Raw genomic sequence first — 26,441 nt, 5'->3', positions numbered from 1 at the left:
ACGCTAAATTGCCCCTTAATTGGAAAAAAAATTAATTGGGTACTCTAAATTTATTTTTAAACACTTTGATGGATACCAGAAAGCGCCTTGATATTTACCATTGATGTCAATTACTAAACCATTTTAATAATCTTCAGAAATAAAGATTAACTTCCTAATGAAGAAAAGATGCAGTACTTACCCTGAGTGCAACTGAACCTACACCACCCCTTGGTGTGTTCATTGCTGCCACGGTGCTCCACAGGTCCGAGTCAATGTCATATCTCTCAACATCACTAAAGCAAGTGTGATCATCTAGACCACCTATGGCATAAATTGGACCTCCAAGTGAAGCCAGAGAAATGCCCCTCCTGTAGATAATAAAATCACAACACATCAGAATCACAGCAAGTTATTCAGAACTTATAAAGACTACATAATATAAAAAAACCTCTTCTGGAAAAATTTCTCGTGTTCCTTACTCAACATCAGAAAACTCCACCGGAACAGCAAAGATAATACAATATGGATTGTGAGGTAGATACTTAAACACAATTTAGCTAATGCAACTAATCTCAGCCTAACATCTGCCTGTGTTTACACTTCATCAGAGAGCTGATTTTCCCACCAGGAGGGCTGGGACAAGAGTGCAAATGAATTTTTAAAAAATCTATTAATTCGTGGAATGTGGGCACTGCTGCTGGGTCAGCGTTTATTGCCCATCCCTAATTGCCCATGAACTGAGCACACTTCAAAGGGCATTTTAAGAGTCAATCACGTTGCTGTGGATCTGGAGTCAGTAGACCAGACCAGGCAAGGATGGCAGGTTTCCTTCCCTCAAGTACAGCAGTGAACTAGATGGGTCTTTACGACAATCAGCCATACTCATTAATCTTTTCTAATTCCAAAATTTAATTGAGTTCAAATTCTCCCACCTGCTGTGGTGGGACTGAACTCAAGCCCCCTGAGCATTATCCTGGGTCCCTAGATCGCTAATCCAGCAACAACACCACCACTATCAAATTAAAACTCAAACAAAAAAACAACTTTGCATTTTGCAGAAAGTCAGGTTTAAAAAAGTGAAAGGGCAAAACAGCATATCAGGCTGACTGAAAGGATTTTTCTGTCACCAGAACGTATAATTCCCTGGAGTTCTGAATATTTCACCAAATTATTTACCTGTTTGTTATATAATGCTACTGTACAGTAAACTGCTGCCATGCAAATCACTCTGATCAGCTGCAACAGCATATCCAGACATTTGGACAGGTCAATTGGCAGATCTGACACCAAGGGAATTAAACTGACACACTAAAAGATGGTGTTATGACATCTTACAGTTGGTTATAGTGTTGTGGTGGCGGTGCTCGAAGAATTTATACAGTTCCTTCTCCATGAAGAAGTCGCAAGCTGCTTTATACAGATGTCAGGATAATGGAGGCAAGATCATTGGATAAACATGTGGATGATAAAGGAATAGTGTAGATGGGCTTTAGAGTGGTTTCATAGGTCGGTGCAACATCTGCACTGCACTGTAATGTTCTATGTTCTATAAGATCAAAAAAATAATTAGGAGGGACGCCCAAGGGTTTGGTCATTGAAGTGACTTTTAAAAGAGGGTATTGAAAAGTGGAGATGGAGAACAAGGGGTAGGCAGGTTTGGCAATGGAGTTCCGGATTGTGGGATGGATGTCAAAGACGACAGTGACCAAAAGCTAAGAATTGACTAGGAACAGATTTGAACAAAAAGGTTTGTAAAGCTGCAGGTGATTGGAGATAAGAGATTTAAAGAGCAAAAATTTTAAATTTTAAATACAGGGAACAGGAGCCAATGTAGATCAGCAATGACAGGTGTGAATGACTTAGTGCAGGATAGGTTACAGGTAGCAGATACAATGGAATCAACTGGGTGTTCCCAAAATGCCATCACAACCCTTCCACATGCCAGAATGAGCTCATCACCTGACTCCTGGCTTCCTCTTCTAAATCACTGAAATGATTACTTCAAGTTGTGATAACAACAGAAGTACAATGCTGAGCCTTGGAGTGGAAATGTTGATTTTTGTACTAAAATCAAGCCAAAGCACCCGGAGATTAAATGCACCCATTTAAAGATAACCCTACCTTTTAGTATTCATGGAAGCTTTCATCATCCATTTGTTGGTCAGTGGATCAAATACTTCCATGCTGCCTAAATGCTCATTTCCATCATGCCCTCCAACTGCATAGATTTTCCCTGAAGTCCAACAAAATAAAAATAATTAGTAGCTGTTGAATTTTATCAAACATAAATGGAATATTCTTAAAATTATTATTCACCATCCGCAGAGATTACTCCAACATGTCGCCTCCGGCTGTTCATTTCAGGTGCAAAGAACCAGCTGTTTTTGCTTATCGAGTAACACTCAATACTACGGAATGGATCACCTGCTCCTCCTCTGCCACCAACACAGAACAAGACACCTGTACCAGGTAGAAGAAAGATAGGTACAAATTTTAATACTGAAAAAATCTTTTAGTAGAACAAAAAGAATACATGTTTGCCATTAATCCCAAAATTGAGTAATTTTAGGCTATAGGTATATAGGTTATATATTAATTATATATTTTAAATCTAATTAAGCTTCCCCTTTTATTGGTATTTTTACAGTAATGTGCACAGCATACGTACCAGGAAAAAATATACAAGTAAAAAATTTAATTATGTATTATGCAAGATATTGTTTCAATTCACAGGTCAAACTACTAGAAACCTGGCCACGTTTGCAATGAGAGAGACTGATTTTGAAAGGTTTTAACCAGTCTGGTCTAAACCCAGTACAGACTACATGACTAACTTTAGATTAACTGGTAGAAACAAATCACCATCCTTCTCAGACACAGCATAAAATTACATGGCCCTGTTAAATAAAAGTATGTAATTTGAATGTTTGCTGCATTGCCCAAAAAGCACATACTCATCTTCAAGGAAACTGCATTAGAATTCCAATGTTGTACCTACAGTCAATATAAAGAATTTGATATAACCTATTTTAAGAGAATAAGGCCTTCAGACAAACAGCTGCTTTTTTCCAATTTATCAGAAACTTTTGACAGTACTGTAATATGAAAAGGCTGATTAAAAGCTCTCAAATTCCACATGGTGAGAAAAAGCTTCAAGGAAAACAAAAAAGCCTGTAGATTTCTGTTTTTATGGTGGATTGTGATGTTCTAGTAAGGTACAAACTGCATTTGTGATTCAACAGCTTTTACAACCAATTTAATTGTACTACTGAATATGTTTCCCCGACCCATAGAACCTCAGAAAAGTTGTGGCACAGAAAGAGGGAGGCCATTCAGCTCATCGTGTCTGCACCAGCTGGAAAAAAATTAGCTGCCCATTCTAATCCCACTTTCCAGAACCTGGTTCATTGCCTTGCAGGTTACAGTACTTCAGATGTAGATCTGGGCACCTCAGAGTTGAGGCAATCGGCCTCCACCAAACCAGGCAGCGATGTCCAGATACAAAACACCTTTTGGGAAAGATGTTTTACCTCATGACCCCTCTAAACTTTCTTTCAATCACCTTAAATCTGTGCCCCTTGGTAATTGGCCTCTCCACGAAGTGGAACAGGGTATCCGTGTTAACTCTATCTCGGCCCCACAATCGTGTACATCTCAATCAGGTCACTCCCCCGTTGCATCAGCCTATTCAATCAATCCTCATAAATGCAATTTTCAAGCCCAGGCAATATTCTTGTTAATCTCCTCTGCACTCTCTCCAAGGCAATTATGCAATTAAGCAATACCTCACACATTTGCTTCTTTTCTGACCACTCAACTAAATAATTGATATAATTCTGGAGTCAACATCTGTCCTTTTTACAATCAACTTCATGACCAATTTTTGAGGTCCCAGGTTCAATCCTGGCTCTGGGTCACTGTCCGTGTGGAGTTTGCACATCTCTCCATGTTTGCGTGGGTTTCGCCCCCACAACCCAAAGATATGCAGGATAAGTTAATTGGCCACACTAAATTGCCCCTTAATTGGAAAAAAATGAATTGTACTCTAAAAATTTTTTTAAACTATATGGCCAATTTTTATATCATCTGTAAATTTCCCAATCATGCCTCCCACATTCAAGTCCAAATAATTAATAGAGATCACAACCAGCAAGGGACCCAACACTGAGCTCTGTGAAATGCCACTGGAAACTGCTTTCCATTTGCAAAAACATCCATCAATCCCTTTGGTGCCTGTTGCTGAACCATTTTTGGATCCAACTCACCAAATTTTCCAACCAGTCTGCTAAAGACCATACTAAAATCCAAGTAGACAACATCACCTGTACCAGCCTCATCGATCCTCCTTGTTACTTGAAAAAATGTGACACAAACGTCCCCTAAAAAAACCATGTTATCCCGGATTAATCCATTTCTTTCTAAGTGACAGTTTATCCTGCCTCTCAGAATCAATTCTAAATAATTTTCCCACCACCAAAGTCAGACTGACTGGCCTATAATTACTTGCTAGATCCCTTGCACCCTTTTAAAATAATGATAATATAATTTTTAAATAAGGTTCACAGACCTCCAATCATAGAATCCCTACAGTGCAGAAGGAGGCAATTTGGCCAATCGAGTCTGCACCGGCCATTGAGCACCCTCGGCCTACTTCCCCACACTACCCCTGCACCCAACCTGAACATCCCTTGATACCCAGGGCAATTTTATCATGGCCAATCCACCTGACATGCACACCTTTGGACTGTGGGAGGAAACTGGAGCACCTAGAGGAAACCAACTCAGACACGGAGAAAATGCAAACTCCACACAGACAATATTCCAAAGACCAGAACTAAACCCGGGTCCCTGGCACTGTCAGGCAGCAGTGCTAACCACTGTCACCCCCCATCCTCTGATACTAGATATAGGAAAGGTGAGGAGTGGAAGATCTTCAGAACATTCGCCATTTTTTTCCCTGACTTGCATCAATGGCCTGGGATAAAATCATCTTGCTGTAGTTATTTATCCACCTTCAAGGATGACAGTCCCTCCAGTATTTTCTCTCACACTATGCGTATCCTGTGCATCCCTAATGGACCTTAGTTATCTGTCCTTTTGCTCTTAATGTACAGATAAAACATCTTGGGATTTTCTTTGAATTTACCTGCCAATATTTTTTCATCTCCTTCCTTTGCTTTCCTAATTTCCATTTTTACTTTACCCCTGTACTTTCTATACTCTAGGTTTTCTATACTATTAAGTTTTTGTAACCGTCAGCTTTCTTTATTTGCTTTATATTACCGTGTATGCTTGTTTCATTTCCTTCTGCCTACGCGGACAATCTGATTTTTTTTACCTCTTTCACCCTTCAAGTTGTCATTTTGTAACCTAGATAAAAAGTGCCTGTGGTCTATTTCATCATTGTCGTCACAGTGGAGCCCAATCCTGCCAATGTCTGTAGATGTGAATTTCAAGCAGGGATCTGCTGTACCATAATTGAGAGGGACCACAGTTCTGTTTTCCCCACCCCAGCCTGACACTGTTGGTATCTACACAGGTCTCCATCTTCTCCCCTTTCTATTTACAAAGTCTCCATCAGATTAAGTTAACAATCTCATCACAAACCGCAGTCAGAACACAGGATCTTCCTGATTTCAGTTCAGTTCAAATGACACTACAATTTTATCTGCTGAGCCATTAGATTATAATGCAGCTTGATGTAGAAAGAGTCACAAATAGAATAATGTGTTCTGCAACCTTGTCCTTGCAAAGTTTCATACAGAACTGGCGTCTTAACTAGAATGATTATTTATTGCTGAACACGTGGAGAGATGACGTACAGAATGCTATACAGACTAAGTTACTGATTGAGTTTCATGGACTCTCCTGGAATTACCCGATGTGCGACTGTCTTGTTGTACGTCTTACTGCCAACTGGCGATAGTCAGGTGTCATATGACTGATGTCTGGCACCACCAGCTGGTTGGAGGTTGCACTACTAACTATATACAATATTATACACAGGCATATCACTACATCCCTTGCTTGGGAGATGTTAACATTTATATACAAAATATGATTGGTGTCATTATTTTGCACATGTGGCATGCATGTACAAACTTAACGGTGTTTTAGTTCACATGATACGCCTGCTAACTGTGTCCTTTGTGCACAGGTCATTGCGCATCTTCAGCAGGGTCACCCCGCTGATCGATCGAGCTCTTTTCAGCTTTCTGGAAGACTGGTTTCCATGCCGGTCTTTTGTGCCTTATCCTTTTGACACAAATTTCTTTGAAGGTCGGTATACTTGCTGGCCATACTCGAGTCACCAGCTTCTTTCACATCTTTACACAATACTTTATGCTACTGCATCGTTGCATACTTTCTGGAATCATCAGTTTCTTTAATGTCATTATGCAATGTTTTCTGCTGCTGTGTTATTGTGTATTTTCTGGCCTGTCGGCACATTGATGAAGTCTTCTTGCTTGTTGTCATCAGTGGGACTCGGGGTATTGCCAACTCTCCTTCTCTTCCTCTTTTTACTTTTGAGAACGATTTTGTGACTGATCCTCTATTTTCGCTAGGGTTTGGGAACTCTGTCATGCCGCTGAACTGCACCATGGGAGCAGGAGATTGCGGATCGTCTGCTGGGCCGTCTCGTGTTGGCTTGCTGCCGGGGACTGTGTTGGCTTGCTGCCGGGGGACTGTGTGGTCATGGTCAGGCGTGCACCTTCAATGGGTGACTGCAAAGCCTTGCACTCTGGTGTCTGGTTTGGACCCACATCCCCAGCATTGGGCGCTGTCCCTACATCCTGTGTTTGAGCCTCAGGTGATGGCTCCTCGTCACTCAAAATTACAATGCATATGTTAGCTGGTCCTGAAGAACCAAGTGGTAGTTCATCCTAGTCTTGTAAAACAATATATTATCTGTCGTCAGAGAGGTGCATATTAGTAGAGCCATCTGCCCCTCTAACTCATCTTTAGGTGGAGTGGCTTCAAGTACTGGGGAGTCCACTGCCGGAACCATTTCAGATGCAGAGATGTTTCAGCTTGTGCCTCTGGAGCCAGTATCTCCAAAATGGGTATTATATCTTCCATGATCAGACTTCCCGTGGCGAGCGCGAGCGGAGCAGCTGCATTGGAGAGGGTCTCCCACTGGTCCGAGACAATGCGACCTTTTCTGGGGGTTTCCCCATTGTTTCGTTGGTCGGGATTTCTTTGACCTTTGGGGCCTGAGGGACGGGCGCCGGGTCGGACCGGTTTGGAGCCGGTGGGGAGCCCCGTGGCCGGAGGAGCAAGGGCATCGAGCCCGAAGTGAAGAGCGGGAGAGGAGCTTGGCCTGAGGCCAGGCCCGAATCCAGGACAAATGTAGAGGGGGAGCAGCTCACATCGGGTGGCCACCACTGAATGTTTGGGATGTTTGAAGTCCGGTCCCAGGGGAAGAGATTTTTTTGAATTTTGAAAAAAATATTTTGTAAAATTTTTTAAAAATTTATTTTTATTGTTTTATTATTTATTTAAAGATTGATGAAGGAGAAAAATACCAAGTGGTTAAGGGATGCCAAAAACAGCTGTGATGAAGGGAGGAAACGGGTTCGCCGCCGAATGAGAAGGGCAGCAAAAGCGTTGACAAGATGGCGGACGCCGGACTGCGAGGTGGGACCTCACTACACAGTCGAAAAGATGACCACAGTGATGGCTGTGGAACTGGAGAAGCAGTTTGCGAGGCACATGGAGGCGTTGAGGAAGGAGATGGCGGTAGCACTGAGATCATTGGTGGAGGAGGCAATCGGCCTGGTAGGGTAGATGTGGCAAGGACATCGGCCAAGGTGAGAGAACAAGGTGAAAAGATAAAGGGAGTGGAGGAGTCCATGTCTCAGCACAGCGACCAGTTCACCTTGATGGGGGAACGAGCTGCGGAGAGTGGTGGAGGTCACGAGGACTGCAAGCAAAGCTCGAGGACTTGGAAAACTGCTTGAGGCGGCACAATCTGAGAATTGTGGGCTTGCCCGAAGGGGCAGAGGGCTCAAGGCCAACAGAGCAGGAATTTCTAGATGGGTTGGAGTGCCCGAGGTTAGGGGAGAGGGACAGGGCTACATTAGAAGGAGCGATAGTGGAGCAGGAGATAAAAGGATGCGACTGGGAGGATGCAGTCGGGGAAGGTGGCATATTTCCAGTGGAATATTATCAAAAATTCAAAGATATGTTGGTACCGTTGAAGGTGGGGATGTTTGAGGAGGCGATAGGGAAGGGGTGTTAACCACAAACATTGGACAGGCATCAATTTTCCTGTTACTTTAGATAAGGATCAGACGGAGTGTGGATCGTATAGGCCCTTATCACTTTTAAATGTTGACGTAAAGATATTGGCAAAGGTACTGGCAGGTAGGCTAGAGGAGTGCCTCCCGAAGGCGATAGGTGAAGATCAGATGGGGTTGTGAGAGGGAGGCACCTCTTTTCGAACATTAGGAGGGTATTGAATGGCGGAGGGGAAGGAAATAGAGCTGGTTGTGGCATTGGACGGCGAGAAAGCGTTTGACTGGGTCGAATTGGGGTACTTGATGGCAGTTCTGGAGCGGTTTAGGATTGGACCGAGATTTGTGGGCTGGGTAAAGCTACTATAAAAGGTGCAGAGGGCGAGTGTCCGCACAAATAACATCAGCTCGAAATACTTTCCTCTCCACCGCGGGATTAGGCAGGGATGTCCTATGTCCCCCCTGTTGTTTGCACTCGCGATTGAGCCATTGGCCATCGCATTAGTTCGGGGGTATGGAATGGGATAGTGTGGGGGGGGAATAGAGCATAGGGTGTCCTTATATGCTGATGACTTGTTATACATGTCGGAACAGAATGTGTCAATAGGGGGAATACTGGAACTGCTTCGGGTTTTTGGGTCTTTCTCGGGACACAAATTAAATCTAGACAAGAGTGGGGTCTCGGCCGCCGGTGGGGGCAGGGGTGGGGTAGCTGCCATTCCGTAGGGCAGGGACTCACTTTAGATACCTGGGGGGGGCAGGTTGCTCAGGATTGTGAGGGGCTTCGTAGGTACGACATTTCAAGTTTGGAGGGGAGGATGAAAGCTGATCTTGCAAGGTTGGAGATTCTCCCTCTGTCACTGGCGGGTCGGGTACTGGCGAATAAAATGAATGTGTTGCCACGATTCCTGTTTATTTTCCAATGCCTGCCAATTTTCCTGCCAAAAGCATTTTTTTTTAAAGAGAGACTGAAGGGATGATTACCACGTTCATATGGGGAGGGAAGGTGGTCAGAATTAGAAAGGTGCTACTACAGAGAGGAAGGCAGGCATTTGGGTCTTCAAACCTGACGTATTATTACTGGGCGGCGAATGTGGAGAAGATATGGAGTTGTGTCAGAGGAGTTGACTCCCATTGGGTCAGAATGAAGGAGAATTTGTATAGGGGGTCGGGATTGAAGGCGCTAACAAAAGCACCGTTCCCGAGAGATACTCAGGGAGTCCGGTAGTAATAGCTTTCTTGAGAATTTGGAGGCAGTTTCGCCAGCACTTCGGATTGGGGGCAGGGTCAAGGGAAATGTCAATTCAGAGGAACCACAGATGTGAGCCAGGGAAGTGGGATGGGAATTTTCCAACTCATCTTCTGAGCCCCCAAAGCATGTCCACCATCTAAAAGGTACAAGTCAGGATAGTAACAAAATACTCGCCACTTGCCTGGATGAGTGAAGCTCCAACAACACTCAAGGAGCTCGACACCATTCAGGACAAAGCAGCCCGCTTCATTGTTCCTACTTCCCCAAATATTCAAACCCTCCACCACCGAACAGTGGAAGCCATATGTACCATCTACAAGATGCACTGCAGTAACTCACCACGGTTCCTTAGACAGCACCTTCCAAATCCATGATCACTACCATCTAGAAGGATAAGAACAGCTAATACCTGCGAACCCCACCACCTAGAGGTTCCCCTCAAAGTCACTCACCAGCCTGACTTGGAAATGCATCACATTCCTTCACTGTCGCTGGGTCAAAATCCTGGAATTCCCTCTCCAACAGTAGTGGGTGTACCTACACCTCAAGACTGCAACGGTTCAAGAAGGCACCTCACCAAGATTGTTATCACTAAAGAGGTAGTGATGGGCAAGCTAATGGGGCTAAAGGTAGACAAGTCTCCTGGCCCTGGTGGAATGCATCCCAGAGTGCTAAAAGAGATGGCTAGGGAAATTGCAGATGCACTAGAGATGATTTACCAAAATTCATTAGACTCTGGGGTGGTCCCGGTGGATTGGAAATTAGCAAACGTGACACCACTGTTTAAAAAAGGAGATAGGCAGTGAGCAGGAAATTATAGGCCAGTGAGCTTAACTTCGGTAGTAGGGAAGATGCTGGAATCTATCATCAAGGAAGAAATAACGAGGCATCTGGATAGAAATTGTCCCATTGGGCAGACGCAGCATGGGTTCATAAAGGGCAGGTCGTGCCTAACTAATTTAGTGGAATTTTTTGAGGACATTACCAATGCAGTAGATAACGGGGAGGCAATGGATGTGGTTTATCTGGATTTCCAGAAAGTCTTTGACAAGGTGCCACACAAAAGGTTGCTGCATAAGATAAAGATGCATGTCATTAAGGGTAAAGAAGTAGCATGGATAGAAGATTGGTTAATTAATAGAAAGCAAAGAGTGGGGATTAATGGGTGTTTCTCTGGTTGGCAATCAGTAGCTAGTGGTGTCCCTCAGGGATCCGTGTTGGGCCCACAATTGTTCACAATTTACATAGATGATTTGGAGTTGGGGACCAAGGGCAATGTGTCCAAGTTTGCAGATGACACCAAGATGAGCGGTAAAGCGAAAGGTGCAGAGGATACTGGAAGTCTGCAGAGGGATTTGGACAGGTTAAGTGAATGGGCTAGCACTGGCAGATGGAATTCAATTTTGACAAATGTGAAGTTATCCATTTTGGTAGGAATAACAGCAAACGGGATTATTATTTAAACGATAAAATATTAAAGCATGCTGCTGTGTAGAGACGCCTGGGTGTGCTCGTGCATGAGTCACAGAAAGTTGGTTTACAGGTGCAACAGGTGATTAAGGCGGCAAATGAAATTTTGCCCTTCATTGCTAGAGGGATGGAGTTTAAGACTAGGGAGGTTATGCTGCAATTGTATAAAGGTGTTAGTGAGGCCACACCTGGAGTATTGTGTTCAGTTTTGGTCTCCTTACTTGAGAAAGGACGTACTGGCACTGGAGGGTGCGCAGAGGAGATTCACTAGGTTAATCCCAGAGCTGAAGGGGTTGGATTACGAGGAGAGGTTGAGTAGACTGGGACTGTACTCGTTGGAATTTAGAAGGATGAGGGGGGGGGGATCTTATAGAAACATTTAAAATTATGAAGGGAATAGATGGGATAGATGCGGGCAGGTTGTTTCCACAGGCAGGTGAACGCAGAACTAGGGGACATAACCTCAAAATAAGGGGAAGTAGATTTAGGACTGAGTTTAGGAGGAACTTATTCACCCAAAGGGTTGTGAATCTATGGAATTCCTTGCCCAGTGAAGCAGTTGAGGCTCCTTCATTAAATGTTTTTAAGATAAAGATAGATCATTTTTTGAAGAATAAAGGGATTAAGGGTATGGTGTTCGAGCCGGAAAGTGGAGCCGAGTCCACAAAAGATCAGCCATGATCTCATTGAATGGCGGAGCAGGTTCGAGGGGCCAGATGGCCTACTCCTGCTCCTAGTTCTTATGTTCTGAAGGGCATGGGATGGGCGATAAATGCTAGCCTAACTAGCAATGCTCACATTCCGTAAAATGAATAAAAAGGCATATGCTCTTCTCATATTGGAAATAGTACCAACCTACATGAAAATGTCACAATAAATGCTCAAACCTAGCCAGAAATAGGAGTCCAACAATATCCCTATCCCGCATCCAATCCCACAATAGTTTTCACCAACAAAAGGAAACATAATCTATGTCCACTGTCACGCCCTGTAAGAATTTTGTAAGTTTCAATGCATACACATCTCTCTCTTCAAAACTCTAGGAAATATAGACCCAGTCTCTTCAATCACTCCCCATAAGACAGCCCATTATCCCAGTGATGAATCTGATGTACCTCCATTTCACTCCTGTCACTGTTTCCAAAATGGTCTTGCTATGTATTCGTTAACTGCGACAGTACAGGAAGATGTGTGCTGATAGAGATAGAGATAGAGAAATACAGCACAGAACAGGCCCTTCGGCCCACGATGTTGCGCCGAACTTTTGTCCTAGGTTAATCATAGAATTTTGGACAATTTGTCATGGCCAATCCACCCAACCTGCACATCTTTGGACTGTGGGAGGAAACCGGAGTACCCGGAGGAAACCCACGCAGTCACGGGGAGGATGTGCAGACTCCACACAGACAGTGACCCAAGTCGAAATCGAACTTGGGACCCTGGAGCTGTGAAGCAATTGTGCTATCCACAATGCTACCGTGCTGCCCTTAAGAAGTTAACCTACACTCCCTTATTCTACCCTAATCCAAGTACCTATCCAATAGCCGTTTGAAGGTCCATAAATTTTCCGACTCAACTACTACCACAGGCAGTGCATTCCATGCCCCCACTACTCTCTGGGTAAAGAACCTACCTCTGACATCCCCTCTATATCTTCCACCATTTATCTTAAATTTATGTCCCCTTGTAATGGTGTGTTCCACCCGGGGAAAAAGTCTCTGACTATCTACTCTATCTATTCCCCTGATCATCTTATAAACCTCTATCAAGTCGCCCCTCATCCTTCTCCGTTCCAATGAGAAAAGGCCCAGCACCCTCAATCTTTCCTCGTATGACCTACTCTCCATTCCAGGCAACATCCTGGTAAATCTCCTCTGCACCTTTTCCAAAGCTTCCACATCCTTCCTAAAATGAGGTGACCAGAACTGCACACAGTACTCCAAATGTGGCCTGACCAAGGTTTTGTACAGCTGCATCATCACCTCACGGCTCTTAAATTCAATCCCTCTGCTAATGAACGCTAGCACACCATAGGCCTTCTTCACAGCTCTATCCACTTGAGTGGCAACTTTCAAAGAACAATGAACATAGACCCCAAGATCTCTCTGCTCCTCCACATTGCCAAGAACCCTACCATTAACCCTGTATTCCGCATTCAGATTTGTCCTTCCAAAATGGACAACCTCACACTTGTCAGGGTTAAACTCCATCTGCCACTTCTCAGCCCAGCTCTGCATTCTATCTATGTCTCTTTGAAGCCGACAACAGCCCTCCTCACTATCCACAACTCCACCAATCTTCGTATCATCTGCAAATTTACTGACCCACCCTTCAACTCCCTCATCCAAGTCGTTAATGAAAATTACAAACAGCAGAGGACCCAGAACTGATCCCTGCGGTACGCCACTGATAACTGGGCTCCAGGCTGAATATTTGCCATCCACCACCACTCTCTGTCTTCTATCGGTTAGCCAGTTTGTTATCCAACTGGCCAAATTTCCCACTATCCCATGCCTCCTTACTTTCTGCATAAGCCTACCATGGGGAACCTTATCAAATGCCTTACTAAAATCCATGTACACTACATCCACTGCTTTACCTTCATCCACATGCTTGGTCACCTCCTCAAAGAATTCAATAAGACTTGTAAGGCAAGACCTACCCCTCACAAATCCGTGCTGACTATCCCTAATCAAGCAATGCCTTTCCAGATGCTCAGAAATCCTATCCCTCAGTACCCTTTCCATTACTTTGCCTACCACCGAAGTAAGACTAACTGGCCTGTAATTCCCAGGGTTATCCCTATTCCCTTTTTTGAACAGGGGCACGACATTCGCCACTCTCCAATCCTCTGGTACCACCCCTGTTGACAGCGAGGACGAAAAGATCATTGCCAACGGCTCTGCAATTTCATTTCTTGCTTCCCATAGAATCCTTGGATATATCCCGTCAGGCCCGGGGGACTTGTCTATCCTCAAGTTTTTCAAAACGCGCAACACATCTTCCTTCCTGACAAGTATCTCCTCAAGCTTATCAGTCTGCTTCACGCTGTCCTCTCCAACAATATGGCCCCCCTCATTTGTAAATACTGAAGAAAAATACTTGTTCAAGACCTCTCCTATCTCTTCAGACTCAATACACAATCTCCCGCTACTGTCCTTAATCGGACCTACTCTCACTCTAGTCATTCTCATATTTCTCACGTATGTGTAAAAGGCCTTGGGGTTTTCCTTGATCCTACCCGCCAAAGATTTTTCATGCCCTCTCTTAGCTCTCCTAATCCCTTTCTTCAGTTCCCTCCTGGCTATCTTGTATCCCTCCAGCGCCCTGTCTGAACCTTGTTTCTTCAGCCTTACATAAGTCTCCTTCTTCCTCTTAACAAGACATTCAACCTCTCTTGTCAACCATGGTTCCCTCACTCGACCATCTCTTCCCTGCCTGACAGGGACATACATATCAAAGACACGCAGAACCTGATCCTTGAACAAGTTCCACATTTCACTTGTGTCCTTCCCTGACAGCCTATGTTCCCAACTTCTGCACTTCAATTCTTGTCTGACAGCATTGTATTTACCCTTCCCCCAATTATAAACCTTGCCCTGTTGCTCGCACCTATCCCTCTCCATTACTAAAGTGAAAGTCACAGAATTGTGGTCACTACCTCCAAAATGCTCCCCCACTAACAAATCTATCACCTGCCCTGGTTCATTACCAAGTACTAAATCCAATATGGCCTCCCCTCTGGTCGGACAATCTACATACTGTGTTAGAAAAGCTTCCTGGACACACTGCACAAACACTACCCCATCCAAACTATTTGATCTAAAGAGTTTCCACTCAATGTTTGGGAAGTTGAAGTCGCCCATGACTACTACCCTGTGACTTCTGCACCTTTCCAGAATCTGTTTCCCAATCTGTTCCTCCACATCTCTGCTGCTATTGGGGGGCCTATAGAACACTCCCAACAAGGTGACTGCTCCTTTCCTATTTCTAACTTCAACCCATATTACCTCAGTAGGCAGATCCCCCTCGAACTGCCTTTCTGCAGCTGTTATACTATCTCTAATTAACAATGCCACCCCCCCACCTCTTTTACCATCCTCCCTAATCTTGTTGAAACATCTATAACCAGGGACCTCCAACAACCATTTCTGCCCCTCTTCTATCCAAGTTTCCGTGATGGCCACCACATCGTAGTCCCAAGTACCGATCCATGCATTAAGTTCACCCACCTTATTCCTGATGCTTCTTGCATTAAAGTATACACACTTCAACCCATCTCCTTGCCTGCAAGTACTCTCCTTTGTCATTGTTACCTTCCCCACTGCATCACTACGTGCTTTGGCGTCCTGATGTCATACTTGGACAGTATACAAGTGACACAAAATAACCTTAGCCTCGAGGTCCGTGCAGCTCATTTACCCCTCATCAAAAAAGCTGTCTCATTTGTCCGGAGTCCTGAATTTCAAGCTCATCATTGCCAATCCCTGGGAGCGGTGGAGGGGGAAATGGATGATTTAAAAAAATAAATAAATTTAGAGTACCCAATTAATTTTTTACAATTAAGGGGCAATTTAGCGTGGCCAATCCCTACCCAAACAGAGGGAGAATGTGCAAACTCCACACAGACAGTGACCCAGAGCCTGGATCGAACCTGGGACCTCGGTGCAGTGAGGCAGCAGTGCTAACCACTGCACTACCGTGCTGCCCCCAGGAATGGATGATATGTATGCGAAATGAGTGTTACAGATATTTCACAAAAAGCGTGAAGTAGAATCTAATAGTAGCAACCCTATTATTCAAAAGGCGCAATTAGCCACTACAGTTCCTGTCAATATAGTATACAGGAAATAGTTGGAAATCTTTTCCACATTTTCAAAAATAGAAAAAGATTTGTACTGAAATACACCTATTCTAGTTAGATAAATAGAAGTTGTTACCAGCAGTGTGCTTTCTTGTTGTTGTGCGTATGGAATATTCAAAGTCTGGCACTGGCTTGTTGCTCAGCTGAAGATGGTAGTTTCTCGCTTCATCCAACAGGTCCCTGCACTTCAGATTCTGTCTGATTATGTCCTCTTTAGCCACAACTCCCATGAGAAACTCAACAGGTAACAAAGGCAATCGAACCTGTTTATAGAACATATCTGCATGATACTTTGTGCTTACACAGCAGTTGAAGTATTTTAATCTGTACTTGCCTAACAGTTACTGCACATCAAAAATAATTGAATGTGTGAAAACGTATGTGATGTTGACAATGTGATACGGTACTAATAGGTCACATTACTTGCAAATCGATGCAGGTTCGTGCAGCTGTTACAGAACGGAAACTGTTTCTCATGTTTCCCCTTGCACATGAACAGTTGTCTCTAAGTGACAAACAGATTTTATAATGGAGCTGCAGAAACCAAACACAATACTTTTGCGACGTTGCAAAAAGCACAGTAGATTTTACACTTCGGAAAATTGTCAAAAGGGATCGTTTGTTCCTGCTGTATTTGGCAAACCACAGCCATTTCAGCTTAAAGAACAAATATTACAATGAAATTCAACATGGTCTTTGTGGGAAGGTTTTTAAAAACAAAATCCAACTTCAACACAGATGTAAAGTAGAAGATTTTAAAAAAGCAACATTTTTAATACTGAAAATTTTAAATACAGAAAATGCTGGTAATAAAAAAGCATCAGAAAAATTAACATTGATTGGACCGCTCAATTTAGCTAATGATTCTCTTCACAAACCATAAAAGTTCTCAGATGACAGCTTTCAAATATTGCACCTTTGATGAGAACACTGGAAAGTATTCAATGCTAGAGTTTCATGCTGTCAGAACATATGCACTATCCACCATTTTACTCATGCCCTCAAGCTGGTGTTCTTTCCCCTTTAATACAATATGCCTCCTTGAAGCATCGCCATGTTGTGCGAAATTCTAATTTATATGAAGATTTCTAACGATATGACATTTCTCAGTCAATATTCTTCAGTGCTGGAGACAGCATAAATATTTGGTCTTTTGAAAAATATAGCTTTATTGTAATTCATATTAGTGTGGTTGCCAATTTCAGATTCCTGTTGGGAAGAACAACTTAATTGCTGCAACAGGTTGAATTCCTGCTGCCACATTCTATACTGATTGATCATGAAGAAAGTAACAAAGAAAGACTTGATGATAGGGTGGATATCGGGAAGATATTTCCTCTTGAACACCTATTTAGTGCATTACAGCATTAGAGACAGAGTGCCTTGATGACATCTGGATCGGCAAACACTGTTGCAAAGTTCATGTAAAGTTGCCAGAGCACTAGAATTCTTCATGCTCCCAGGTTCAGGATACAGGTGAGATTAGAATCATTCTTGACTCTGATCAAAAGAAGATCACTCTTCTGTTCAGGACCTCCAAAGCTACTTAACTGAATGAGGCATTTCTGACTGGCATTCTTACTTTGCCATGTTGGTTCTTTCTTTGATGGTAACAGTTTATAAAAGGTGGTGCCATCAGATAGTCACCCCCTCAACCCAGGGTGTTCCCAGGACATCAGATAACCACCCCCTCAATCCAGGTGTGTTCCCAGAACATCAGATAACCACCCCCTCAATCCAGGTGTGTTCCCAGAGCATCAGATAACCACCAAGTCAACCCAGGTGTGCTCCAAGAGCATCATGAACTGTGCACCAGCAATTTGTAATCTGAACTCTTAATGTGACACAAAGTGAGCTCACTCCACTGCAGGTATTCATGACATCCCAGCGAGGCCAGATGTGCTTGCAATGTACCTAGACTGCCTAATTGTTCCATCTGTAACTTGCACTCCCTTCCAGAAAGGTTCGGTCCTGGAACATGTCCTTACAGAATTCTCACTTGCTGACAAAATAAATAAGGATCAAAACAAATGTGCAGAAACAGGCTACAAAATTTCAACTCTCGACCAATTAAATGATTCAAGCTGGCAGGCTTCAAGAACATGTCACAGAAACTAAATATACATTTTTTTACCTCGAGGCCAGCATGATATAAATTCAGACAACAGAATCCAATGCCAAGTTGACAGATAGTTGCATTGCTTAGTTTTCTACTGGCATCAAAGCCATAACCATGTAACAGCCTTTTTAATTCAAGTGGACACGCACATCAGAAGCATGGCACGGACTGCAAGCAACATTCACCTTTCCTTCCTTAGCAATTAAGGATTTCAAACTGAACAATTTTTCATGCAGAGCTGATATAAAGAATTATACATTTACAACTAAATGAATAACAAAAGCCCTGCTACAGAGTAGCCATAATGTGAATGCCACGAGTCAAAGTTTAGTGCTTCTTGAAGTTGACGTGCAATTTTCCAATAAACAAAATAGTGAGAGCTGAATGAAATAAATGGAAGTAATTGATAAAACTCTCGTCTGCAGAGTTTTGGTTGCTTTGGGAAAACATTCGAAACTTTTGCCCACTGGATACCATGTTTTTTTTCCTCCAGCTAAACTCTACCTAGTATCATTTTATGGACATTCTTGTCATAAGAGTTTTACTCCACATCACAAGGCATAAATAAAAACAGGAAATACTCAGATCAGATAACAGTGATGGAGAGACTGTTAACATGTTTCAGATCAAAGATCTTTCTTCAGACTGAAGGAAGAAATGTAACAAATTATAAGCAAGTGAAAGGAAGGGGAGGCAAGAAGAAAGAAAAAAGGGAGGTCGGTGATAGGGTAAAGGGCGGGAGAGAATAACTGGCAAAAATATTTCATGGTACATGGCAGTGGAAAAAGCCGAGCTAAAGGCTGCAATACAAATAAACAAAAGAATTGTCCAGAGTGGGTGTGAATGGCAGAATAATGAAGTTAGTTGTGCCCGGAAGCCAAAACATGAAAATAAAATTCAGGTCAACACTTGCAAGGAAAAGGGTCAGAGTTCGCAGTCTGCAATTGCAGTCCTAATGTTGAGTCCAGTAGGCTATAAGTGCCTAAAATTAAAAAATGAGGTCCTGTTCTTTGAGCTTGTGAGAATGCAAGTTCACAGTTCAAATTTCTTGGTCACTTACTTTGCCCGCACAAGTGTGGCACAGCAGGGCTTCTATTCCGTCTGTCCTATTTTGTCCCTGCCCCAAACTCAATTAGCAATGGGCACAAGTGGTCATGCCAGGGTGCTCTGTTCTGAAGAGTCATAATGGGCTTGAAACATTAACTCAGTTTCTCTCTCCAGAGAGGCTGCCAGACCGGCTCAACTTTTCCAGCACTTTGTATGGGCGGCACGGTAGCACAATTGCTTCACAGCTCCAGGGACCCAGGTTCAATTCCAGGCTTGGGTCACTGTCTGTGTAGAGACTGCACTTTCTTCCACTGTTTGCGTGGGTTACCTCCAGGTACTCCAGTTTCTTCCCACAAGTCCCAAAAGACATTGTTAGGTGAATTGGACATTCTGAATTCTCCCTCAGTGTACTCCAACAGGAGTCGGAGTGTGGCGAATAGGGGATTTTCACAGTAACGCCATTGCAGTGTTAATGTCAGCCTACTTGTGACACTAATAAAGGATTATTTTTATTTATACCACAGTGCTCCCCGAGGCTCGAGTGGCACTGTTCCAGTCTGTTGGAAAAGAGGCAGAGAGCGCACGCGAGAGCGAACATGACTAATGACTAACATTGAGTCAGATAGGATTCTTCTTCACAACTGAAGGAGGGTAGATATGTGGTGGTTTTATGCCATTGAAAGGGGGAGGAGGAGGAACAACAAAAGGGAAAGTCTGAGACAAGCTGCATTAAATTACAAATGTCATGGAGCAAATGTTGCAGTAAAGAAAATAAAGCATTTGTACAGAGTGAACATGAACAGCAGAACAATGAACACCTCTGCCTGAAAGTAAAAAAGTGAAAAGCAAGATTCAGACCAGCACATGGCAAAAAAAAAAAATCAAAATTGGGGATAACATTCATGGTCTGAAATTGCTGAACTCATGTTGAGTCCAAAAGACTTTAATTGGAAGATGAGGTGCCTTTCCTCAAGCTCGTGTTCAAATTTACCTATCACTGTAGCAGAAATGTGAACCTGAGAGCAAGGTGGTGAATTAAAATGTCAAGGAACCGGAAGTTCGGGGTTATGCTTGCAGACAGAGAGGAGGGGACCCACAAAGCAGTCACCCAATCTGTATTTGGTTTCCCCAATGTAGAGAAATTGCATTGTGAGTTGAGAGTACAGTATGCTAAATTGAAAGCAGTTGAAATTGCTGCTTCGCTTGAAAAGAGCGTGTGGGGCCTTGAATAGCAAGAAGAAAGTAGATAAAAGGGTAGATGTTACACCTCCTGAGATTGCATGAGAATACGCTGTAGAAAGGGGTTGGGATGTTGGAATGGACCAGGATGTTGCAGAGTGAACCGTCCCTTCAGGGAAGGGGATAGGTTTGGTGGTGACGTCATGCTGAAGGTGGTGGAAATAGCAGAAGATAGTCCTTTGAATGTAGAGACTCGTGAGGTGGAAAGTGAGGATGAGATACGTTAATTGGTTCTATGAGGGAGGTGAAGGGGTGAAAGCATAAATTCAAGAAATGGGTTGGACACAGTTGAGGGTCCTTTCAGTCACAGTCCCGCGCCCCGCGGGAGGGGGATCCTCAGTCGAGGAAAAAGATATATCAGAAGCACTGTGAAAGGTTGCATCATCAGAACAAATGCAATGGAAAAAATGGGAAAATAGAACGGAGACCTTACAGGAGGCAGCGGATGAGGAACTGTAGTCGAGATAGCTGTGGGAGTCAGTGTGCTCATAATGAATGGACAGCCCATATGCAGAAATTGATAGAGAAGTCGAGGAAGCGAAGTACCAGAGACAGACCGTGTGAAGGTGAGAGAAGGGTGAAAATTGGGTAGCCACGTCAATGAGGTTTTCCAGTTCCTGATGAGTAGGAAGCGGCACCGAAACAGTCATAAATGTAACAGAGAGAGCTGGAAGTGCATGGGGTAGCCGGCGGTGTGCTTAATAGGACTGTAACAAGAAATGTCCCCACAAAAGAGAGTCAGGTAACCATGCGGGTACCCACAGAGACACATTTTATTTGGGAGGAAGTGAATCAAGTTAAATGAGAAATTGTTCAATGAGAGAATAAGTTCAGCCAGTGGTGGTCAATGGGGATTTTTCAGGCCCCTGCTCAAGGAAGTGAGAACCCTCAAACCGTCCGGATGGGGAATGTGAATGCAGAGGGATTGGACATCCATAGTGAGGAGGTGACTAGAGTCTAGAAACGGGAAATTGTTGAAATGCCAAAAAGAGTTTCAAAAGAATCAGGAATGTAGGTGGGAAGAGATTGGACATGGGGAGAAATAAAAAGTCAAAATAGGAAGAAATAAATTCCGTAGGGCAGGAACAGGCTAAAATGGTGGGTCTACCAGGACAATCCTGTTTGCAATGGTCAACGATACAGATTATAGTTACTCTTGATATTGTGTTATTCATTATTTTGTCTGGTCTTTTGTTTCACTTCAATATCACCCACACCACCTTAATTCCCTTGAGAGCCTTCACATGCTGCTTGAATATCCCTGTACATTAAGCTTCTTATTTTAAATAGAATTGCGTGGAGCAATAGTAATCAGAAGTCACCAAAAAAAATAATTATTTTCTATAGCATTAAATTATGACATCAATAAGGTTTACTGAATACCACATTGGACCCGGGACATTGGCCAGCTGTGCTGCAAATTAATAATTCTTCATTGCACGTTAAATAAATAATTATATCTCTTGAACCATGTCAAAAAGACTTCCAACTATATCACCAATCTCCAATGATAAATTAGTGTCAACCTACCTGTGCAACAACTTTGTCCAACCACTGTGTGTGATGCTGTGGATTTGAGTGCAGCCACTTCATAGCAGCATTATATACTTGCTTTTCTTTTTCCACATTCAAATCACTGGATGAAAGGAGTGCGATGAGATGCTTCGGTGAAACATTTACAAAGTCTTCACATTCTCCAACTTCGTTAAAATGTTCACAGGCATACTTATCAGCCATGCCCATTAAGTCAACTCGGTTGTGACTCTCAGCAAATGACCGGACCGCTAAGCAGTTCGACGGGTGAAAATGAGCTTTCATGTATTCACAACAAGCCTTAGCCACAAGTTCGACCTGCAGTATGCAAGCAGCATAAAGAAGAGGTTGCACGTTGTCTACAGTAAGTGTAATCCTGGAGCAATAGGCAAACTTGACAAGGTCATCCATCGCATCCCCATCAAAATCTTTAATCTCTATCAGGTCCTGCTTGGCTTCAGCCATGTCAGAAAGAAACATTGCTCTGAAGTATGGAATCACACATGCCAACACCAATTTGTGACATGGGATTAATTTGGACCCAACCTATTTGGAAGAGAGAACAAAGAATATCACTTTAGGAACACAATTTAAAACGTAGCTAAACCATGGCCGTTAGATCATAGAATCCCAACAGTGCAGGATGTGGCCATTCGACCCATTGAGTCTGCACCCACCCTCTGAAGCAACACTCTCTCTGTCCATTCCCCAGCCCGCTGGCCCTATCCCCATAAACAAACCTGTATATCCCTGGACGCTAAGGGAAATTTAGCATGGCCACTCCACCTAACTTGTACATCTTTGGACTGTGAGAGGAAACTGGAGCACCCAGAGAAAACCCATGCAGACACGGGGAGAATGTGCAAACTCCACAGTCAGATTGCACCTGGTGGCACTGAGGCAGCAGTATGTGTTTGCATACTTGATAAATACCCAACTCTACTAAGCTGGGAATGATGATTATGACATTGCTTTCCTTATAAACTACAGAATTCAATAAGCAGCAAATTGTATTTGTAAGAGGTCAACATGAATAGTTTGAATGCTTCTGATCATGTCGTTTATTTAGCAGTTTTGATTATACATAATCAGATAATTTTGTTCACATGCAAATCAATTTAAGTTTAACACATTAGGTGTGAAATCTAGCTCCTGAAAAGTCAAACATTAATTAAGGTTATTCATTATAAAAGCAAAAATTAAATTGTAAACAGAAGTTACAAGCAACCCCGAAAGAGGTGAAAGTCAATAAGAGTTTAAGTGGGTGTGAGGTGTGTGATGACACACACGTTGGGCAATTACTGCTGCCACTTGAAGAAAGGAGTCAGGTAGCTCAAAGAAATATTCGAATGAAACTGATCCATTACTAGCAATATAAGAAACAGTTAACCCCAAGTTTAGAAAGCTGGTAATTTGCAGCTAAACTTCAGTGAGCCAGTTACAAGTCACCCAGTGAGATAATTGCTGGGATCAGCATAAGTTCGCCTTAAACTATAAAGGGAGAAATAACAAGTGGTTCATTAATGCATGTTAATACGAATACACAGAACAGAAACAGGTCATTTAGTCCAACTGATCGATGCCAATGGGCCAATAAGAGAGCCATTACTGCTATTACTTGTAAGGAAGATATCTCAAATGAATATTTCACTCCTTTCACTAGAACATTGGCACCATGGGAGAATTTTGCCACCCCAAATGCTCATGTGAATTTGTTATATAATTGTATAATTTTACTACCCATCAAATATGAAATTTTAGCAATGCATTAATTTGTCAGTACTTTCCCTAAACCAGCTAATGAGAAATATCATGTAGTAATTATGTATAACGTAATGATTTTCAAAGCTCACAACTGTCTAAAAAATTTAACTTAACATTGGAGTACAGCTTTCATATCAACTACTGTACTGCTTTTTTAAAACCAAAAAACATTGAATTGTAAGATAACAAATAAAATGGTTATTTAATTCCAATTTGAAAAAGATATTTAAGCACCAATATGCCCTGAATATTGACCAGTTAACCGCATTAACTGTTATTTATATTATTGACAAACAAATCTAGTACAAGCTGCATTGCATTGAAAGACCTCCAACATATTTCGCTTTTTTAATAAATATTTTTATTCTCCCGAATTTACACCCAACAACAATCAATAACCGACAACAAATATCTCAAACCGCATAACAGTAACAACGATCCCATCCTCCCACCATGCTCAGACATCAGCCCGCATGTTAACATAAACAAATGACAAAAGAAAAAAAAAGGAATCAGGGATTGCCCATAGCCATCTTCAACATACACAGCCCCCCTCCCCCCCCCCCCCCCCCCCAAACTAATGTTCGATGTTATCCAGTTCTTGAAAGTGCATAATAAATAGTGCCCATGACTTGTAGAACCCCTCCAAGCTTCCCCTCAGTTCGAACTTAACCTTCTCAAGGGTCAAGTATTCCAACAGGTCCCCCCGCCACGCCAGGGCACAGGGTGGAGAGGCCGCTCTCCATCCCAGCAGGATCCGCCTTCAGGTGATCAACGAGGTGAAGGCTATGATATCTGCCACCGCACCCGTTTCCAACCCTGGCTGATCCGACACCCCGAATATGGCCTCCCGGGGACCCGGGTCCAACTTCACATGCACCATCTTGGAAATTACCCCAAACACCTCCGTCCAGTACTCCCCAAGCTTTGGACAGGACCAAAACATATGAACGTGATTAGCAACCCCCCCCCCCCCCCCCCCCCCCCCCCGCAAAGTTCACACACATCTTCTACCCCTTCAAAGAATCGGCTCATCCTTGCCCTCGTGAGGTGTGCCATGTACACCATCTCTTCAGCTGTATCAGCCCCAACCTCGCACACGAGGTGGAGGCATTCACTCTCTGGAGCACCTCACACCAGAACCCCCTCCTCTATAACCTCTCCCAATTCTTCCTCCCACTTCGCATTGATCCCCTCCAGTGGTGCCGTATCCCTTTCCAACATAGCTCCGTATACCGCTGACACTGTCCCCTTCTCCAGTCCACTTGCCGCCAGCACCTCCTCCAACAACGTGGAGGCCGGTTCCTCCGGGAAGCTCTGTATCTCGTCCCTGGCAAAGTCCCGAACCTGCATATACCTAAACACTTCTCCCTGCTCCAGCCCATACTTCGCTTCCAGCTCCCCCAATCCTGCAAATCGACCCCGAGGAAACAAATCTTTTAGAGTCTTAATCCCCTTCTCTTCCCATTTCCGAAAGCTTCCGTCCCACCTTCCTGGCTCAAATCTGTGGTTCTCCCGGATCGGCATTTCCCTTGACCCTGCCCCCAACCTGAAGTGTTGGCGAAACTGCCTCCAGATTTTCAATGAAGCTATTACTACCGGACTCCCTGAGTATTTCCCCGGAGCTATCGGGAGCTGTGCCGTTGCTACTGCCTTCAGCCCCGACCCCCTGCACGAACCCTCCTCCATTCTGACCCACTGGAAATCAACCCCTCTGACCCAGCTCCGCACCTTCTCCACATTCGCCACCCAGTAGTAGTACATCAGGTTCGGGAGACCCAAACCCCCTGCCTGCCTTCCCCTCTGTAGCAGCACCTTCCTCACTCTGGCCACCTTCCCTCCCTATATGAACGAGGTAATCCTCCCCTCAATCTCCCTGAAAAAAGACTTTGGCAGGAAAATCGGTAGGCATTGAAAAATAAACAGAAATCGTGGCAACACATTCATTTTAACCGACTGCACCCGGCCCGCCAGTGACAGAGGGAGACCATCCCACCTCGCCAGATCGGCTTTCACACTCCCCACCAAACTAGTGATGTTGTATCTGCGAAGCCTTCCCCACTCCCGGGCAACCTGCACCCCCAAATACCTAAAGTGAGTCCCTGCCCTACGGAATGGCAGCCCCACCACCCCTGCCCCCACCCCCGGTTGAGACACCACAAAATACTCACTCTTGTCCAAGTTCAGCTTGTACCCAGAGAAAGACCCAAATACCGGCAGCACATCCAATATTCCTCCTATCGACGCACTCGGCTCCGACACATACAGCAGCAAGTCGTCGGCATACAAGGACACCCTATGCTCTATCCCCCCCCTTACTATTCCTTTCCATGCTCCCGAACTTCTTAATGCGATGGCCAGCGGCCCAATCGCAAGCGCAAACAGCAGGGGGGGACATAGAACATCCCTGCCTCGTCCCACGGTGGAGAAAGAAGTATCTCGAACTGATATTGTTCGTGCGGCACTCGCCTTCGGCTCCTTATATAACATTACCCAGTTCAAAAATCTTGGTCCAATCCCAAACCGTTCCAGCACTGCCATCAGGTACCCCCATTCCACCCGATCAAACTCCTTCTCGGCGTCCAGTGCCACCACCACCTCTGTTTCCTTCCCTTCCGCCGGTGCCATAACGACGTTCAAGACCCTCCTAATATTCGAAAACAGCTGCCTCCCTTTCACGAACCCTGTCTGATCCTCACCTATCATCTTCGGGAGGCACCCCTCCAGCCTACCCGCCAGTACCTTTGCGTCCACATTAAGAAGTGAAATAGGCCTATACGACCCACACTCCGTCGGATCCTTATCCTTTTTCGCAACAGTGAAATCGATGCCTGCCCCAAGGTTTGCGGCAGCACTCCCTTCCCTATCGCCTCTTCAAACATCCCTATCATCAGGGGTGCCAACTTATCCTTAAATTTCTTATAATATTCCACC

General features: G+C 43.9%; 1 protein-coding gene across 3 annotated transcripts in view; it reads right to left on the bottom strand.

Moving 5' to 3' along the window:
• Positions 1–26,441, bottom strand: part of klhl8 (kelch-like family member 8) — a 64,869-nt gene that overhangs the window by 18,042 nt on the left and 20,386 nt on the right. For all 3 annotated transcript variants that reach the window (XM_038791724.1, XM_038791723.1, XM_038791725.1), the window contains 5 exons: positions 21,741–22,289; positions 15,882–16,068; positions 2,299–2,442; positions 2,104–2,215; positions 182–350 (listed from right to left, as the gene is read on the bottom strand). In XM_038791724.1, the coding sequence (XP_038647652.1) occupies positions 182–350; positions 2,104–2,215; positions 2,299–2,442; positions 15,882–16,068; positions 21,741–22,289 (1,161 nt within the window). The remainder of the gene's footprint in view (positions 1–181; positions 351–2,103; positions 2,216–2,298; positions 2,443–15,881; positions 16,069–21,740; positions 22,290–26,441) is intronic.

The sequence above is a fragment of the Scyliorhinus canicula genome, chromosome 3, assembly GCF_902713615.1.
Source record: "Scyliorhinus canicula chromosome 3, sScyCan1.1, whole genome shotgun sequence".
Taxonomy (NCBI): Eukaryota; Metazoa; Chordata; class Chondrichthyes; order Carcharhiniformes; family Scyliorhinidae; genus Scyliorhinus; species Scyliorhinus canicula.
This window is presented reverse-complemented; position numbering and strand designations above follow the sequence as displayed.